The sequence below is a fragment of the Chrysochloris asiatica genome, unplaced genomic scaffold, assembly GCF_000296735.1.
Source record: "Chrysochloris asiatica unplaced genomic scaffold, ChrAsi1.0 scaffold00003, whole genome shotgun sequence".
Taxonomy (NCBI): domain Eukaryota; kingdom Metazoa; phylum Chordata; class Mammalia; order Afrosoricida; family Chrysochloridae; genus Chrysochloris; species Chrysochloris asiatica.
The window spans coordinates 35,111,681-35,131,174 of NW_006408521.1; the positions used below are offsets into that span (position 1 = coordinate 35,111,681).

The 19,494-nt window shown below is 39.9% G+C and overlaps 1 protein-coding gene across 3 annotated transcripts in view; it reads right to left on the bottom strand.

Annotated features, from left to right (window-relative positions):
- Positions 1–19,494, bottom strand: part of SORCS1 (sortilin-related VPS10 domain containing receptor 1) — a 749,465-nt gene that overhangs the window by 177,235 nt on the left and 552,736 nt on the right. For all 3 annotated transcript variants that reach the window (XM_006831326.1, XM_006831324.1, XM_006831325.1), the window contains exon 6: positions 17,973–18,037. In XM_006831326.1, coding sequence (XP_006831389.1) covers positions 17,973–18,037 — 65 coding nt within the window. The remainder of the gene's footprint in view (positions 1–17,972; positions 18,038–19,494) is intronic.

A 19,494-nucleotide genomic window follows, 5' to 3' on the forward strand; every position in this document is an offset into this window, starting at 1 on the left:
AATATGGAAGACCACAGAAAAATGGATGCATTTGAATTTTGGTTTTAGAGAAGAGTGTTAAAAGTACCATACACCACCTGAAGAACAAATCAACCCATCCTGGAAAAAGTGCAGTCCGAAGGTTCCTTAGAAGCGAGGATAGCAAATCTTTGTCTCTCATACTTTGGACTTGTTATCAGGAGTGCCCAGTCACTGGAGAAGAACATCATGCTTGGTAAAATGGAGGGTCGGCGAAATAGAGGGAGATGCCCCAATTAGATGGGTTCGCACAGTGGCAGCAACAACGGTCTCAAGTGTAGCAGCAATTGTGAAGATGGTGCAACACTGGGCGGTTTTGGTTCTGTTACACATTGTGTCGATATGGGTCAGAACCAACTCAATAGCACCGAACAAGAACACCACCTCAGTGTTCACTTCTTAGTGTTGTCAAAGGGATCATTGTTAGGTAAGAAATTAGCATCAGGAAAAGCTGAGTGAAGGGGACCTATTGTCCATAGTATTTTTGCAACTCTTCTTTCTGTATATTTAAAATTATTCCAAAATAGAAGTTTAAAAAAAGTAGATTACTAAAGTATGTGCATTATAGACTCAAATTTGTGCCAGTTTTATATACATATGTATATGTATGCATGTTTGTATAAGAATAAAATAACTAAAAGGCCTATAGGAGGTGTCAACAACAGTTAAAGGAAGTAATGTGAGAGCCAGACAAGCTGTGGACAAATCCCTGCTCCAGCACTTTCCATCTGGGGGGTGGGGGTGGGGGAAGGGGAGTGAGTCAAGGATGCTCCAGAGTTCATCTGTCCCTAAACCTGATGGTCCCACCTTCTTCCACTCCCCATGCTTCCACAGCCCAAAGTTTAACTATGAAGCAAGTCAGTCTTTGAGCTGAGGACTAAAAAGGCGCAACTGGGTAACACAAGAAAAACCCCAGGAAGAAGGTCATGAAACCAGTTGTTGCTCAGTCTGGCTCAAAGTGAAATTTGCAAGCTGAAGGGGAAATGATCAATTCCGAGCTGCCTGGCCCTGGTAAAATGCTCCTGGTTAGTTCCCCTTCTCCTTCTAATGGAAACAGAGAAACTGGTTGCACTTCATAATGAGAGACCAATCACTCTTATTCCCCTTGGGGCTTGCTGTAATCACATTAAGTATGATGAACTCTTTCCATATTCAATTTTGGTGAGTGTATGATGCGATTCCATAGGAAGTGTCTTGTAATTTGGCATTAATTAACGTCAATTAATGTATGCAACTGCTAGGCTTTAGAATTAATTTCATTACTTTTCCTACACAGATGTTTTCCTTGCCATAGGTAATTAGGACACTGTGCTTCTGTTTTCAAGCATTCTCACGCTCTGCAACAGCTGCTGCTTGGAATAATGCAATCCCCACCCCCACCCCAAATCTGTGCTGATCAAGAGAAGGGAAGCTTCTTTCAAGGCCAGACATTGAGTGGAAGGAAGCAGTGGGCCACAGACGCAGTTCAAGTTTGACAAACCCAGCCTCGTAATTACACCTTTCTGAACTCTCATCACCAAAAGAGAGATAAATGATATCTATCTTGCCAGTGGTTATGAAGACTGAAGCCCTTAACCATGAAAAATAGTACCTGACTGGATCATATTCAGTAAATGTGGCTGGAATGGTCATCGAAGTCCTCCTGGTTTAATCACCAATACTGCCCATTGTGTCTCAAAACATCCTACTGCTGACCTGCAACAGATATTTCTGAGACTTTCTTTATATTCAAATTTGGATTTGGATTCAAGCAAAGTAACAACAGAAAAAATAATTTTTAATACATCAGGAAAAACTATCTGTTATTAGATTTATTAGATTATTAGACTGTGTGAGGTAGAGGTCTGTGAGCGGACCTGGAAAACATTAGGGGGTACAAATGGCTAAGTGCTTGGTTACTAACTCATAGTTTGCCAGTTGAGGCCACCCACAGACACTAGAGAAGAGAGGTCTGGCAATCTACTTCTGAAAGATCACAGCCATTGAAAACCAGGTGGAACACAGTTCTATTCTGAAACCCATGAGGTCACTGTGATTCAGAATCAACTCAATGGAAACTGGTTTGGTTTTAGGTATAAGAGACGTGGAAGCCACCTTCCCAACCATCATCCAGGACCAGACAGCCTTCAGTCCCATTGTATTACAGGCAACTTCTCTTTCTGTCAGGTTCTAGCTCTACCTCTAACATGTGATGTGGCTCTGAGAGGGTCATTCACCAAGCTAGGCCTCAGACACTTAATATAATGACAGTTACTCAATTTTATAGCAAAAAGAAATGTTAAAAATCAGACTATTGCTTTAAAGAGCTGAAAGGCCTTTAATATACTTTATCCATTGACACCCTTTCCCCACTGATGTTCAGATACAACACTGTTAGGATGTTAGGATGTTTCTGGAAAGTTGGTGTCCTCAGGTCTTCTACTATATCTAAACAGTGGTTGTGTACCCCGTCAGTTCTGACTCACAGCAACTCTGTATAGGGTTTCCAAAGCTGTACATCTTTATGGGAGCAGAAAGTCTCATCTTTCTCCTGTGGAGCAACCGGTAGATTTGAACTGCTAACTCTGCGATTAACAGCCCAACTCGTAATTCACTCTGCTACCTGGATCCTTGACTCTAAACAGAGTACTTATTCAATGGGTGACAGCCTGTGTTCATTCACATGGTTTTTCCTAGTTAGAATTGCCTTGTCCTTTTTTCTCCCCCTAAATACATCCTGAACCTCGGTGGAGGCCTTCCTGAGGCTCACGTACACTTCTCTCTTCACAGAATATCCCCACTGGTAACAACAGCCATAATACTGGAGCATAGCTAGACGGAGGTCCAGGAGTGCAGACCCTGTCAGAGGGGGTGACACCGAAATGACTGTCTATAGAATTTTTGTGCAATATTTCAGCAGAAATTAATTACTTTATATAAAAATATCCCTCCAGTTATTTATAACAACAAAAACTTCTTTTTTCCTCAGCTCTGCTTACACATATAAATACACCTATAAGGCTAAAATGGAGTCTTGGTGTGGCGCTGTAGGTTAATGCGCCAGGCTGCCAAGCTGTTTGAACTGCAAGGTCAGTTGTTCAAGTTCACCAGCTGCTCCTCGGAAACCCTACACAGGGTCGTTATGGGTCGGAACCGACTTGACGGCACTTAACAACAACATAAGGCTAAAATGCTACGATGATTTCCTTTTCGAACTTTCTAATGTGCTCTGGTGAGAGTTGTCTTTATTACTCAATTACAATGATTCTTCAAGTCACCTGGTTTCATCTGATAACATGTGTTTTATTTCCATTGTGGCTGATGTTTTTATAGTCATTGATTTTGTCAAATTCCTGGTGTTTTAGTGACCATATTATAGTAATTAACATTCGTATATCTTTATCAATAACTTTTTTGAGAATGAAGTAGTAATCAAAGGAAAAGAAGGGAAATGTTTTTCACAGGGTTACACTCCGTTACTAATAATGTTGTAACTAAAAATGCAATTCAATGTAGAAAGACTTTTCAAAGCAATGTTATTGTTAAGTATCATTAAATCGGTTCCATCTCACAGAGACCCTGTTTCGAGATTTCCCAGTGTTTAAACCAACCTTTCGGTCCAGTGTTAATCCTACAGTGCCACACCAGAATTCATATAATCTAAGAAATATGATGGCATCCTGGTGTGGCGCTGTGGGTTAATGAGTCAGACTGCAAAGCCATTTGAACTGCAAGGTCAGTGGTTCAAGCTCACCAGCTGCTCCTTGGAAACCCTATACAGGGAGGGTTGCTATGGGTCGGAACCAACTCAACAGCAGTTAACAATAACAACAAGAAATATTACAATTGAACAACTTACAACTATATCACATATTAAAACTAATTAAAATGGATAATAGACTTTACTAAGGATTCTGCATGATCTGGGATGGAAAGAAGTCTTTTGTGGGACAGGTGACATCCTGAGTTACTGAACTGGGTGACCCCAGTCCTAGTGACGTCACTGAGCAGCATTAACCTCCAAAACAACCAGAGAACTGCACCAAGCAGATCACATGCTTTTTCTCTTTTAAACTTGGTTAAAAAAGAAAAAAATCGAGGGTAAGCCACATTTTTATAAGGGAAGAGACTGAGAGTCACGTATGAGATTGTATAAATTCATGTGCTAGGGTATGACAGGGCAAATCTTCTAACACCAATCTCTGGGACTCCATCCATTCATTCCATCATTCCACAAATTGCCATTCTACACCAAATACTTTAATACACCTTAATACTGTAGAAGTTTACATTTAAATAGAACCATAAACAATGGAGGTAAACATAAACATTGAACATTGTCCCCCAGCCTTCATTAATCTTCACCTTTAAAACAGCAGAGCCCTTTTAAAGCCCATATGCATACATGCTGCGCTGTTCTATTACCCTAGTGGTACGTTTAGATTCTTCCTGTTAAATGTCCCCAATCATCGGTTCTCTCTGTATCTGTTTTCTTTCTTTCTGTTTTTCTCTTGCTCTCTCTCCATCTCTCACACACACTCACACACAAAACTGTGAGTGTGTATCCTATTTACATTCATTTGCCCTTCCTTTTTAACAGGTCTTTGCCAATGAGAAATCGTGATCTTCAAAAGTGATACTCTGGCATTTATTTTAAAAGCATGAAATCTCTGTGAAAAGTATAGAGGTAGATTATATTCTTTCCTTTGACATGATGAGCTTTCAACTTGGCATTAATTTATCTTATGAAATCTCTTACTTTGGTTCAGTGTAATTAGTAAATGTTTTTTTTTTTTATTTTTTTTTTTTTTTATGTTTTTGATGATTGCTTCTGGCCATTCAGGAGACCAAGAGGACTACAGAGTAAATTCTGGGATCAAAATGATTTTATTTTTTTCTTTTTGCTAAACACATGGGGCGTGAGAGAGAACATGAGGCTACAGGAATTTAATGCAGCTGCAGAAAAAATGGTAATCAATTACAATGCAGTGTGGTGATTGTAGTCCAGGTGATGTGCAGGGGCTATGGGCCCAGAGAGGAAGGGCCTCTGCCCCACTCTTGGCACCTTTCTGTGCCAGGAACTTCAAAACCATCTCCTGAGACTGTTGGTTGTACGCTGCATCACAGAATTGTAGACTTATTAGTTCGCTCCACTCCCCCATAATCCACAGCACTCTTGAGAACAGAGACAATTTTACTGATCTATCTCAGTCCATGCACTCCATGGGCCTTTAAAGAGTCATCTCCAAAACCATAATTCAAATGTATCCATTTTTTTTTATGGTTTTCCTTTTTCACTGTCCAACTTTCACATGAATATGAGGTAATTAAAACTACCATGGCTTAGGTCAGGTGTGCCTTAGTCCTCAAACTATTATACTTTAATCTTTAAACTTTTATACTTTAAAGAGGTCCTTTGCAGCAAATGTGCCCAAATGCAACACGTCTTTGATTTCTTGACTAATGATTCCATGAGTGTAGATTGCAGACACAAGAAGAATAAATCTTTGACAAATTCAATCTTTTCTCCATTCATCATAATGTTATTTACTGGTCCAGTTGTGAGGAATTTTGTTTTCTTTACATTGAGGTGTAATCCATACTGAAGGATGTGGTATTTGATCTTCATCAGTTAAGTATTGTAAGTCCTTTACGCTTCCAGCAAGCAAGGTTGTAGCATCTGCGTATCACAGGTTATTAATGAGTCTTCCTCCAACTTTAATGTCACATTCTTCTTCATAAAATCCAGCTTCTCGAATTATTTGTTCAGCACACAGATTAAAATAGTATGTGAAAAGCTACAAACCCAGTGACCATCTTAGCAAGCTTGAAAACATTCAGTATCTCCTTGTTCTATTCTAACAACTGCCTCATGTTTGTTCTATGTGCAGGTCCCTAAAGAACACCAATTCTTTGCATTGTTTTCCACAGTTTGTAATGAGCCACAGTCAAAAGACTTTGCATAGCAAATAAAGCACATGTAAGGATCTTTCTGGTATTCTCCACTTTCAACCAAGGTCCATCTGACATCAGCAATGATATCCCTAGTTCCATGTCCTCTCCTAAATCCAGCTTGAACTTTTGGCAGCTCCCTGTCAATGTACTGTTGTAACCATTTTTTCTATTATCTTCAGCAAAATTTTACTTGCATATATTAATAATATTGCTCAAGGATTTACACTGTCTGTTGGTCACCTCTCTTTGGAATGGGTCCAAATAAGGATCCCTTCCAATCTGTTAGCCAGGTAGTTGTCTTCCAAATTTCATGGCATAGATGAGTGAGTGCATCCGTTTGTTAAAACATTCCCATTGCTATTCTTTGAATTCCTGGAATCATATTTTCCACCAATGCCTTCAGTATTGGACTTCTTCCTTCAGTACCATTGGTTCTTGATCATATGCTATCTCCTGAAATGGTTGGACATCAACCAGTTCATTTTGGTACTGTGACTGGGTATTCCTTCTCGCTTCTTTTTTTGTTTTGATTTTTCAAGTAATCATTTTCTTAGATATTCATTATATGTCTACATTCGGCCTCTATTATTTTTTTAAAATTTTTTTTTTGTGAATTGAGTGAGAGTTTACATGGGAGAACATCAGCTTTACATCCTATTGTATTTCATTTCATTGCAATGATTACGATCCCCTCCATGCAATATCATTTAACAATATTTGCTTCCATTCCCTCATTTTTGTTTTGTTTTGGATGTATACTGAAGCACTCAGGAATATATAACCATTTGAACAACCAAAGGGTACACCCTATAAGCCTGCCCACTGGTGGCCAGCACACAGCTGCTCTCTCTCCCTGAGTCCAGAGTCCCCAGCCGCTCCATCTCTCCACATCATTGTCTCTGCCTCCATCTATGGCATCACTGTTTCTCTGCATAGGTTCCCGCACTCTGCTCTTCTCCCTGGATGGTCGCAGGGTCCTCCACTTTTGGACAGCAAGATCAGCTTCTTTCTTTTTTTGATGTATTCTGCTTCATTCAATATTTTGCCCATAAAATCCTTCAATACTGTAAATTGTGACTTTTCTTTTTATTCCAATTCTTTCAGCTTGAGAATGCTAAGTGTGTTCTTGCCTAAATTTCATTAGGACGCTGCTAAGTATGAAATGTCACTTTAATGCTGGTTTTTCTTTGATGTGCCCCCATCATTCTCACTCCTCTGCTTTCTTTTTCTTCTGGTTTGTAATTACTGACTGGCCTTGTACGGCTGTGTATGTACTGTTCCCCTTAGTAGAAAGTAAACTGCATGAGAACAGGGTCTTGTGATATTCCCCACCACTCCTCAGGCTTAGAAGAGTCCCTGGAATAGCCTAGATGGCCAATAATATTTGTTAAATGAATGAGTAACAGGTCTGGAGTGAGTCAGCCGTGGCTTCAGATCCTCTTTCTAAAATACCGTGAAAGACAATCTTTACAAGCCTTTTTTCTCTCTCCTTTAAAATGAGGAAAATAATTAACAGTACCTATCTCCAGCAATTTCCGAATGGAGTACCTAACATCACAGAAGCTGGCATATAAGAATATAATGCATATACTAATATTGCATTACAGCATCATTTTGCTTGAGAGCCCATAGGAAACAAGGAAAGGAATATATGGGCAAGTTCTAAGAATTTACTGATCCTATTTTGTTGTTGTTATTTTCTTTTGTTTTTTGCTTTTAAGATGGGAGTCAGATGCCGAGCACTTGGAAATCGCGACATGGACACCCTCCAGGGATGGGTGCTTGCTACATCAGAAGAATCCTGAGGGTCCATCAGAAACCTAGAGTTTAGGAATGACAAATAGTTTGTTGTTGTTGTGTGTATGCACACCTCTGTTCTCTCATCCTCCATCCTCAGGATAATAAGAGGAGGGACCTTCCTTGTGTATGGGTAGAGGCAGAGGAAGAAGGACATAATGACTACAAAGAAGCAATCTGAAAGCTGCCCAGCTGAGCCTGTTGGTACGCTGTCTCCATCAGGAGTTTCACAGCTGTGTTGGGAGGTCTGCGTTATCTTATTTCATGCTTTCCTGGTTGGTTTTCAAGGCTGTCTTCAGGCTAGTAAATCAGAGAGGCTGAATTGAAATCACTAGCAGTAAAAGTTAAGAGTCTTTTGCAATATGAGGAAAGGGGTCAGAATGACATTGCTAAAAAGAAAGCCGTAGTACTAGGTTCTGCTGTCATTCCTAGACTTCGACGTTGACTTGGGACAGAGGATCAGAGGGGAGATTGAATCTGTTCAGGGTGTTGGAAAGCTGACCTAAAATTCAACCTTGGTTCATCCCAACCCGAAAAAAACCAAACCCACAGTCACTGAGTCGTTTCCAACTCATAGTGACTAAAAGGTACAGTTTTCAAGAATGGAAATCTTTACAGGCGCAAATAACCCCATGTTCCTCTCTTGGAACTGCTGGTAGGTTTGAACCTTAGACTGTGAAGTTAGCAGTCTAACCCACAGTGCCACACCAACATGGCTCCTTAGGCTCTACCCAATATATATTGATTGGATAAAGAGCAGGGGAATTAGCACTTAAAAATTCAGGATCTAAGCATGCCAATCATTGTACTGGTGTTGAGGTTTGGACTGGAGTGGGGGTAGCAAGTCTAATGTACTTTTACATTTGTATATACATGCAGAGTAATCCTCTTTTCTAAAATATTTAAGAGATTTGATGCCCTTTGCAAGGTCATTAAAAAGAGCAAATAGAAACAGCTGAGAAAAACAAATCACTATTCTCAATCTGACTCCTAAGTAAATAAATAACAAATTTAAAAATAAAGATATGCCATGTTTTTTGTTGTTGTTTATTTTTTCTTATCAGATGGGTTATATTCACAAACCTTTGATACTGTCAGAGAATGTTGGTGACTTGCAAACACAGGCATTATCTTGTGGAGGAAATACGTGACAATTTTAGAAGGCAATGTGACGATGTCTATTAAAATTGTAAATGTACGTACTCCTTGACAAAGACATTTAAGTTTCAAAATTTCTCTTTCAGCAGTTCTTGCTGCTTGTGCACATTTGAATAATTTACTGTTTTTGTTTCTTTGTGCTCCTACAACAGAAATACCATGAGTGGTTGGCATTTAAATGAACAGAAACTTGTTAAACTTTCTGAGGCTGGAAATCTAATTTCAGGTGCCAGAATTAAGAAGAGGCCTGCTGTCTGTTGTTAGATGGCATCATGTGTATTTCTGACTCATATGGACCCCACGCGACACAGGAGAACAAGCCCCTGGGGTTTTGTGGCTGTAATTTTTATAGGAATAGATCACGAGATGCTATCTCCCATGGAGCCACTGGAGGTTCAAGTTGCTGTTGTTAAATGCTATCGAGTCGAGTTGGTTCCGACCCACAGCGACCCTGTATAGGGTTTCCGAAGAGCAGGCGATGGGCTTGAACTTCCGGCCTTGTGGTTCAAACCGACTCTGCCATCCAGCGCATTAACCCACAAGACCATTAGCATCTATGCTACCAGGGCTCCCTCTTCTTGACCTTGTCTGCTCTATTTTTATCTCAAAAGTGATTGGCTTGAAACATACTTTACACTGATATGAGCTCATAAGAATAGCAAGGAAAACCTTATCCCTAAATGGGATTACATTCACAGATATAGGGATTAAGAGTTACAATACATACTTTGTTGTGGATTGGGGTCATTGAGTTGGTTCCAACTCTTAGCAGTTCTATGCACAACAGATACTGCCTGGTCTTCCGCCACCTTTACAACTGGTGTTAAGCTTCAGTCTGATGCTACTACCACTGTGCCAATCCATCTCATTGTGGGTATTCCTCTTTTATGCCAACTCTCCAACTTTACCAAGCATGATGTCCTTCTCCAGGGATTGGTCCCTTCTGATAATACATCTGAAGTATGAGAGACCAAGTTTCTGCATCCTTGCTCTATGAAGCATTCTGGTTATACTTTTTCCAACACAGATTTGTTTGTTCTTCTGGCAGTCCATGGTACTGTCAATATTCTCCAATGTCATTATTCAAATGCATCAATTCTTCTAAGATCTTCCTTATTCACTGCCTAACTTTCACATGCTTATGAAGCTATTGAAAAATCCCAAGGCTTGGATCAGGTGCACCATGGTCCTCATACTGATAATCTTTGTTCTTGAACACTTCAAAGAGGTTTTGAGCTGGAGTTTTGCCTATTACAATATGCCATTTGATTTCTTGACTTCTGCTTCCATGAATGTTAATTGTGGATCCAAGCAAAATGGAGTCTTTGACAACTTCAATCTTTTCTCCATTTATCATGTTATTTATTGACCCAGTTGTGAGAATTTTCACTTTCTTTACATTGAAGTGTAATCCATTCTGAAGGATGTGTTTTTTTGATCTTCATCAGTAAGTATTTTAAGTCCTCTTCACTTTCAGCAAGCAAAATTATATCATCTACCTGTTGAAGGTTTTCAATGAGTCTTCCTTTAATCCTAATGCCATGTTCTTCTTCATATAACTCAGCCTCTGGGGCACATAGGTTTTGGGGGAGTGAGACACAATTGAATCCATAACACTAACTAAATACATGTCACAACTGTGTGTGCATATATCAGCATATATCAACTGTGTGACATGTTGTTGTTAAATGCTGTTGAGTCGGTTCTGACTAATAGTGACCCGTATCAGGTTCCGAGGAGCAGCTGGAGAGCTTGAACTGTCGACCTCGAGGTTCAAATCCACCTTACAGTCTATCACATTTACCCACAGTGCCACACCAGGACTCCAATCATCTATCCTCCTATTAAAAAGTGTATAGCAGTTAAATCAATTACAGTTGACTGTACAAAGGACTCTATGTAGTGGTTAGCCAAGAAGCAACTAAACTTATATGTGAATGATTTGAAGAAATGTTCAACTTGCTAGTTTTCATCAATATTATATTTTGCATAATAGTTTTACAGTATGATTTTGTGTTTGTGCTTATATGCTTATAAATACAGCCATATTCAACTTTATAAGGCTATACATCTGGAAGATATATATAAATAAAATTTTCATATGTATATGAATCTCCTAGGAATCAAATGAGGGTCAGGAATTGTACTTTACTTTTCAGTTGATACACACTGTACTGCTTACTTTTTTTATTGTCACTGTCATTTTTGTTAGTATAAAAGTAATCTATGCTCATAGTAAAAATTCCAAACACCCTATGGATAAAATGTTGAGGACTTACGAGACTAAAGATCCTAAAACATCCCCACAATATTTCAGCAGTACTAGTTCTGTCCAGGTATCGATACACAGGCCTTTTGTTATTATGGGAAATAGACTGGTGGTCTGGGGGCTGAGAAGTAAAAAGGAAGCCTTCAGATCTCACCCAAGACCAGAATTAGTGGGACAAATAGTTATCTAAAGTCATGGCAGTGTCTTTTTCTTTTGTTTTGCTTTCCAGCTTGTAAAATAATACTATGAGGTCCATGTCACCAAGAATTCTGGGCAGTCATTTTCACAGTTGGTTAAACAGCAAGGTTGTATTTCTCTGATGAAGGATACCAGTCCTTGTGAAGTCCATGCAAGGTTACTTCCTCATGCAAATGATCCCGTGTCCCCTGTCCATGCTGGCACGGATCACCACCAGTACAGAAACATTCAGGTCACAAGCTAGGCCATTCATTTAACAAGCAAATGGGAGAAGCAATAATGGTTAAGATAGTACTGCTGTTCTCCTATGCAGTACATACTTCAGATAAACACTAATATATCCATATGTAATTGTCATGTTATTCACAATTATTTCCGTGTCTACTTGCCTTGGTAAGAATTGTTATGGTTGGTTCTTTCTTCCAAAATTACACCCACATAACACTGGACTCCCAATGTCTGGAAGTTCCTAAGGTTTTTGAGGTTATCCATTAGCTCTAGAGGATGTACAAAGCCTAAGGTAAAGGATTCCTCTTTAAGAAAATGTATGCATACCACGACATAAACACACATTTACTAATTTAACTAACTTTAAATGTGTCCTACTCTGAGCTGTGTTTTGGGCACAGAAACAAGAGTAAATAAGACGCAGCTTTTCAAAAAACTTCCAACCAACAGCTTGTTCAATATGTTTCCTATACCCATTATATACACATGTACCTAAATGTACCTATGTTAAGTTAATCAATAGATTGTAAGTTTCTTTTCATTGCAATCTGCAACTTAAATGTATTTTGTATATGCAACACATATAGGAACACACACACAGAGGTCAGACAACAAAAGCTTTGCTTCCTATATGAGGAGCTGTCAATTTGTCCTCAGTTGGAACACTGGGGCCAAAAACAAGTGCCACATCCAATACATAAGTTCAAAATTTTCCAATAATACTTCCTGTGATTGATTGTATTTGAAGTTGCTCTCTTCAGCTCCCCTCCCAAGGGAAAGATACAATACAAGAAAGAATAACCCCCCATTCACAGTTTAAACTACAAGACATCCCCATTTCAGAGAACAGTTGTCAGGAAATGTCAGTGACAGTCATGGGTTTTAATAGAACAAAAGCTTTCTAGAGCACATCTTCCCTCAGATATGGGAACTTCAATCGAAACACAAATTAATTACACAATTTATCTAAGTGCATCGGAAATGAGATCACAACTGAATTTTGAATAACAAAGTCAAATAAGCATTTGAAACTCACCTCCTAGGGGATAAGGCAAGCACACAAGTCAGAGATTTTTTTCTGTGTCTAAGGAGCTCTGGTAGCATAGTGGTTACGAATCGGGCTGCAAACCTGAAGGTCAGCAGTTAGAAACTACCAGCAGCTCTGCGGGAGAAAGATGAGGCTTTCTACTCCTGTAAAGATTTACACCCTCGGAAACCTTGTACAGGGTCGCTATGGGTCGGAACCGACTCGACGGCACTTAACAACAACAACAAGGAGCTCTAGTAGCGTAGTGGTTACGAGAACTGGGCTGTGAACCTCAAGGTCAGCAGTTTGAAACTGCCAGCTGTTCTGCTGGAGACAGATGAGACTTTCTGCTCCCGTAAAGATTTACAGCCTCGGAAACCCTGTACAGGGTGGCTATCAGTTGGAATTGACTTGACGGCACTTAACAACAACAACAATGCCTCAGTGTCTTGGCTGTGACATTCCTGAACATATTAAATCCAGAAAAAAAATTCTTGTTTTAGAGCCACAAGTTTTATTCTAGCACATTATAGTATGAGGTGTATTACCTAGAATATAAATAATATATTATAACTAGAATAGAAATTGCCGAGAATATAAACATTTCTTTCTTTCTTTTTTTTAAATTCTAATAACAGGAGTCCATGTGTGGTGCTGTTGAATAAGTAAAGTTGGTGATTCAAACCCATCAGCTGCTCTTCAGACACCCTATACAGGGTCGCTAGAGTCAGCACTGACTCGGCAACACAACAACAACAACAGTAAATAAGGGAGTTGGGAAGCAAGAGCAGGCTATCAATCAGGGAAGTGGGAGAAGGAGATTCTGCAGCTACTGGAATTCTTGGAGAAACTGTCCCAGATGAAGCTGATTATGATAAATACACTTTTGAATCTTGCTAGCTGTATTTGCTAATACCTTGTTTTTCTGACCTCTCTGCTCTTTCTTTCCCTCCTCCTCTCTCTATTCCTTTAACCTGGAGCCATGGTTACTGACTTTCTGGAAAGAGAAAGAAATAGCTATTATGTTATTGAGACATTCTCACTTTTTTTATACCAAGGTTAGGCATTATCTTCAGATCCTTTAATTCAATTGGTAGGTAATTTTTTTTTTTTTCTGTTCTGTTTGACAGGGATAACTTCTCAAATTAAATCCCTTTATTGAATTTTCACCCTTGAATAGTTTCTGAAGATGCTGCCTTTGCAAAAAAGTAAAATAAAATAAATAAATTTAAAATGGATATATTTTTTGCCTCGTGAAAGCTGAACCTGAGATGACAGTTTGGCATTGTCAACTTCCATGCCATCAGGGATCACAGGAATGATGTTAGGTGTAAGACCACATACACAGTGGGGAAAGCAATGGCCTTATGGGTTTTAGGACATTGGGATCCATGGACGATGTCACATGCCAATAAACAACATTATCTCTCAAAGCTGGGAAATGAAAGCAGTCTAGGATGCAACCAATTCTACCCTGAGCTTTCTAAACAGGAAGTATAGTCTTAGGAGAGAGTCCCTAAAGCTCTTTTATTAGTTTTCCCTTGTGGGAATTTGCTACTCAAAGCTTGTTCCACTGGCCAGCAGCATCGGTATCAACCAGGGCTTGTTAGAAATATAGAATTACAGGCCCCTATTGAATCAGAATCCACATTTTAATAAGACCACATCAAAATTTGAGATGCATTGATCTAAAATGTCCAGGGCACCTAATAACTGAGGTTGTAACAGTAGCCAGCTGGTGACTGATGGTCAGTCAAATACAGATTTATCTTCACTCATCCAATACATAGGGAGCTCTGGTAGCATAGTGGTTACGAATCGGGCTGCTAATCTCATGGTCAGCAGTTCAAAACTACCAGCTGTTTGCAGGAGAAAGATGAGGCTTTCTGCTCCCGTAAAGATTTACAGCCTTGGAAACCCTGTGCAGGGTCACTATGAGTCAGAACCGACTCCACGGTACTTAATAACAACATCCAATACATACTTGTTAAGCTCCATCTGGTGTGGCACTGCAGGATAAGCACTGGATCACATGTTTGGTTTGAATCACAAGGTCAGTGGTTCAAACTCACCAGCCGCTCCTCAGAAACCCTATACAAGGTCACTATGAGTCAGAACTGACTTGACAGCACTTGACAACAACAACACTGGGCACTATGGGGTGTGCTGGAGATACAATGTTCAGTAAATAGTGTAGCCCCTGCTCTCCTAGAACTCTAAGACTGGTCGGGTGGAAAGGGTGCAATCAAATAGTTGTACAAACCGAATACACCATTTTAAACTAAGGTAAGAATTCAATGATAACAAACAAAATAAAACAAATTTGGATTGGGAGTTCAGAAAGAGTCTCCCGAAGAATCAGAAGGTTGACCTGAAGCCTGAACCATCTAAAGTGCTGACTCCTAGTGACCCACTATAGGGTTTCCAAGGAGCAGCTGATGGGTTTGAACTGCTGATTTTGTGGTTCTCAGTCCACTGCTGCTCCTACAGCGTCACACTAATAGTCCTTCTCAAGTGATTAATTACACTAAACTAGCCAGGTAAGGGGAAAAGGTGAGGGTATTACAGGTAGGCTCTTGCAGTAAAACACAGAACTCTATGTTCCAAGAGGTGAAAAATAAAAGGCCAGTCACTTGCAGGCAAGGTGTGAGAAGAAGAGGGAGGCACCAGATTATGAGAGAGAGAGAGAGATGAAACTTCTGGTCTTTATCATCAAAGCCATGAAAAGCAAACATAAGTTTTAAACAGGTAACAAGATTAGTTTTGATTTAGAACAAGACTGTTTTCCTGTCGAAATTCAAGACAGCATCATCTACTCCTGGACCACAGAAGGATTATTGACAGCAAGAGTGCAATTGAAGAGATGGGGAAAGCATGAGTATTCTTTAGTTTATTCTGTGTCAGGCCAGCGTGGTAGCCATGCCCTGGTTTACAGAGGAAGAAGGTGATGGTCAGCTTGAATCCTGATCTGTCTCTCACTGACTCCGCCAAAGAATATATTCATTCTCCAACGGGGAACAAAAGTCTCTAGAGACAAAAACAAAGCAAAATAATAAACTGTAAGGTGTGTGCATAGCAGTGGAGTAGGAGTGGTTTCTGTAGTATTTGGGCTGATCTGATTCTTTCAGTTTTAAACTGGTAAAGTGCAGACATCTGCTGCCTTTGTATTCAGGAGAGAGGAAGGCAAGTGTACAGAGACAAGCTGTGGTGAGGCTGACGAATTCTAAGGGTGATTTTGAAAACAGGGATGTCTTAGAAAATCAAATGCCACTCTGACTCAGCACTACAAACAGTCTCACTGACTCTGCTGTATTTGCAAGCAGTCCATTCTCTTCCTGTCCTCTGTGCTTGAACCTCTTTTTTTCTCCTTGTCTTTTGTCTCCTTCATCCCTTTCTCTTCCTGGTGTTTCCCCTTTTCTCCTTTTCTTTGATCTCTCTTAGTAATGCCTTTGGCTTAGGTTTACTTATACCGTCTGTACCCTCTAGGTGGAGTCCTGGTGTGGCACTGTGGGTTAATGCGCCAGACTGCAAAGTCAGTTTGAACTGCAGGGTCGGTGGTTCAAGCTCACCAGCTGCTCCTTGGAAACCCTATACAGGGTTGCTATGGGTCAGAATCCACTCGAGGGCACTTAACAACAACAACAACCCTCTAGCTGCCCCGCCCTTCTGAGGATTCTTAGTATCCAAACAAGAGAAGAAAATGTCCATTGCCACTGTTGTTTAAATAAGTTACAGATTAGGCACTATCTATAGTGTTTTATGGCATCTTTGGGTTAATGCGCCAGACTGCAAAGCTGTTTGAACTCACCAGCTGCTTCTCGGAAACCCTATACAGGGTTGCTATGGGTCAGAATTGACTCGATGGCACCTAACAACAACACAGTGTTATATATGCACTGGTTTATCTAGTTCCCACTCAGATGGCTTTTATGAGGTAGATACTACTACCATCATTTAATTTTTACCATATAGCGTAGTGGTTATGAATTGGGCTGCAAACCTTAAGGTCAGCGGTTCGAAACTACCAGACGCTCCGTGGGAGAAAGATGAGGCTTTCTTCTCCTGTAAAGATTTACACCCTCAGAAACCCTGTACAGGGTCGCTATGGGTCGGAACCGACTCGACAGCACTTAACAACAATCTTAAATTAGTTACTAAACCTTCACTTTGGTTTCTTCATCTTTAACATGGGGATAAAAGCCTACAGAGTTGTCAAGAGGAATAATTGTTATCATGTACATAAAGTGCAGGTACAATAAATGTGAACCACTACAGTAATTAATATTACTAATGTATTTGATTAATAAATAAACAACCTGTGGTGTCATGGGTTTGCTTTTCCAAGGTCAAACCATCAGTAAAGTAATTAGGCAATGAAGGTCAAAATTCAGGAGCTAAGATTTATATAATATATCTAAAGTTGCAATTTCCATAGAATCTAGACCTTCATGAGGATTTGTTGTTGTTGTTGTTGTTAAGTGCCATCGAGTCGGGTCCGACCCATAGCGACCCTGTACAGGGTTTCCGAGGGTGTAAATCTTTACAGCCCACCTGAAATAGTTAAGAACTGCTGAAGACCCAAGGCCATGCAAATGCTTTCACTGGTTTCCCCCCTCCTGCTGCTCATAACGGGAGACACACCAGCAGATTCTCATGTCTCTGGCTTTGTCCAAGTATTTTGTGAATTCCCAAACAGAACCAGGGAGGCAGTGCCTAGGTGGTATCTGATAAAGTAAGAAGCCCAAAGAACCGAACTGAAATGACAACAGGAATAACAACAAATACAGCACAACTCTTTAGAAATCAACAACTTGGGAATTCTCTTTTCACCTGCAACCACCTTGACTGGATGACGGCTGAGCTAACGTCACTGTTATCTAAACACACATGGCCAGTTCTTGTTCTTTACAACACTTGTCATCCTGTACAGTCTCTGCAAAGGCAGAATTAGTGATAGTACAATAGCCTTCCTCAAACTCAGCAACGCAGCTGGGAATGTGTGCATTAAACAGCTAAACATTTTGCTGCTCTGTGAATGAACAGGCCCACTAAAAGCAGTGAAAATGCTATTTGTATTGATTTTGGAGTTACAAATAAATTTTAACAAGTAATTAAATTTGCAAATACAGAATCCACGAATAATCTAGGTAGACTCTATGTGTGTACTTAATGTAAATGAAAGACTAGACGCTATTAAGATCATTCTTAATTGCTGACGATAAGACAGTCTTCATACCCAAACAGCTTGGCTTATTGCCACTGTGATTACCCCAAACACAAACTCAATCCATGCCAGATTGATGACCTAATATCATGAAATCCTGACACAATTGATTTACTTACGGCCATCCACAGTCCTGGCCTCAAGATGCACAAGGTCTGGCTCCTTGTTCGACCCCATCACAGACCTAAAAAATGGAGAAACACAAAAAGACTGTTAACATGAAAGGTGTTCACATGCTTTAGAGAAACTGAGACATGCCCAGGAATTATTAATGTCCACAGGATTCTAAAACCACAAACTTCAGAATATACTTATTGTATGTGTTTATATAGTCTGACAATAACATTTATACTTCAAATAAAATTGACAATGGATTTTCTTTTTTGGGGGGGCCGATGATCATCAGGCATAACATGGGCAATCAAGTTGTGTATGATTAGCTTACCCTGATGAGTAAGTCCTAAGCAGTTTCCAGCAACAACCTCAGATAGGGTATTTACCTTTCAAGATTTATCAGGCAGAAACCATGCATGTTGTTATAGTTGCTAAACTTCAGCTGTAATTTACATTGCAGATTGATCTAATTAACTCTTTCATTTCATATTTGCAGAACTACCCACTACCACCTCATAGGAAACACCTTGTAATGACAGAAGTACAACCCTCACTACAGCACAGGACAACCATTCTCTGTTTTGTCAAACCAGTGAGGGGAAAATCACTTCATGATGTATATCTTAAGTGTAAATAAAATAAAACCCTACTCAAAATACCTTGTAGGCCACAATATTTACTGTAATTTTTCAATGAGACATAATAGATACAAAATAATTATCCTGTTATATAAGGAACATGAACAGTCACACCCTATCTTTAGGTTTTTATACAGCAAAATTAATTAAACTTGGAACCATCTCTAGCCCCCTCCCCCAATCAAGAGTTACACAGCTCTCATTTAATTGAGTCAATTTCCATAAGGAAAATATTGTTGCTGATGTTGTTTTTAGGCATCATCGAGTCAGTTGTGACTCATACCAATCCTAAGTACAACATTAGAACACACTAGTGATCCTGCGTCATTATAATAAATGCTGCTACACTGAATCCACTGTTACTGCCAATGTGTCAATCATCTCACTAGGCTCTTCCTCTTTCTCAATGATCCTTCACTTTACCAAGCATGATGTCCTTCACCAGGGACTGGTCCCTCCTCATGTTGTTGATAGGTGCCATCGAATTGGTACCGACTCATAGTGACTTTACGCACAGCAAAAGGAAACACTGCCCGATCCTGGGCCAACCCCACTACTGTTGCCATGCTTGATTCCATCAATGCTGCCACTTGGCCAATCAATCTCGTTGGTGGCCTTCCTCTTTTTCTCTGACCCTCCAACTTACCAAACATGATATCCTTCTCCAGCAACTGGTCTCTCCTGACAATATGTGTGAAATATGAGAGACAAAGTTCGGCCATCTTCACCTCCAAGGAGCACTCTGGCTGCACTTCTTCCAAAATGGATCCAATGGTTCTTTTGACAGCCCACGGCACTTTCAATATTCTCCTCTAACACCATAACTCAAAAGCATCAATTCTTCTATGGTCTTCCTTATTCACTGTCCAGCTTTCACATGCATATCAGG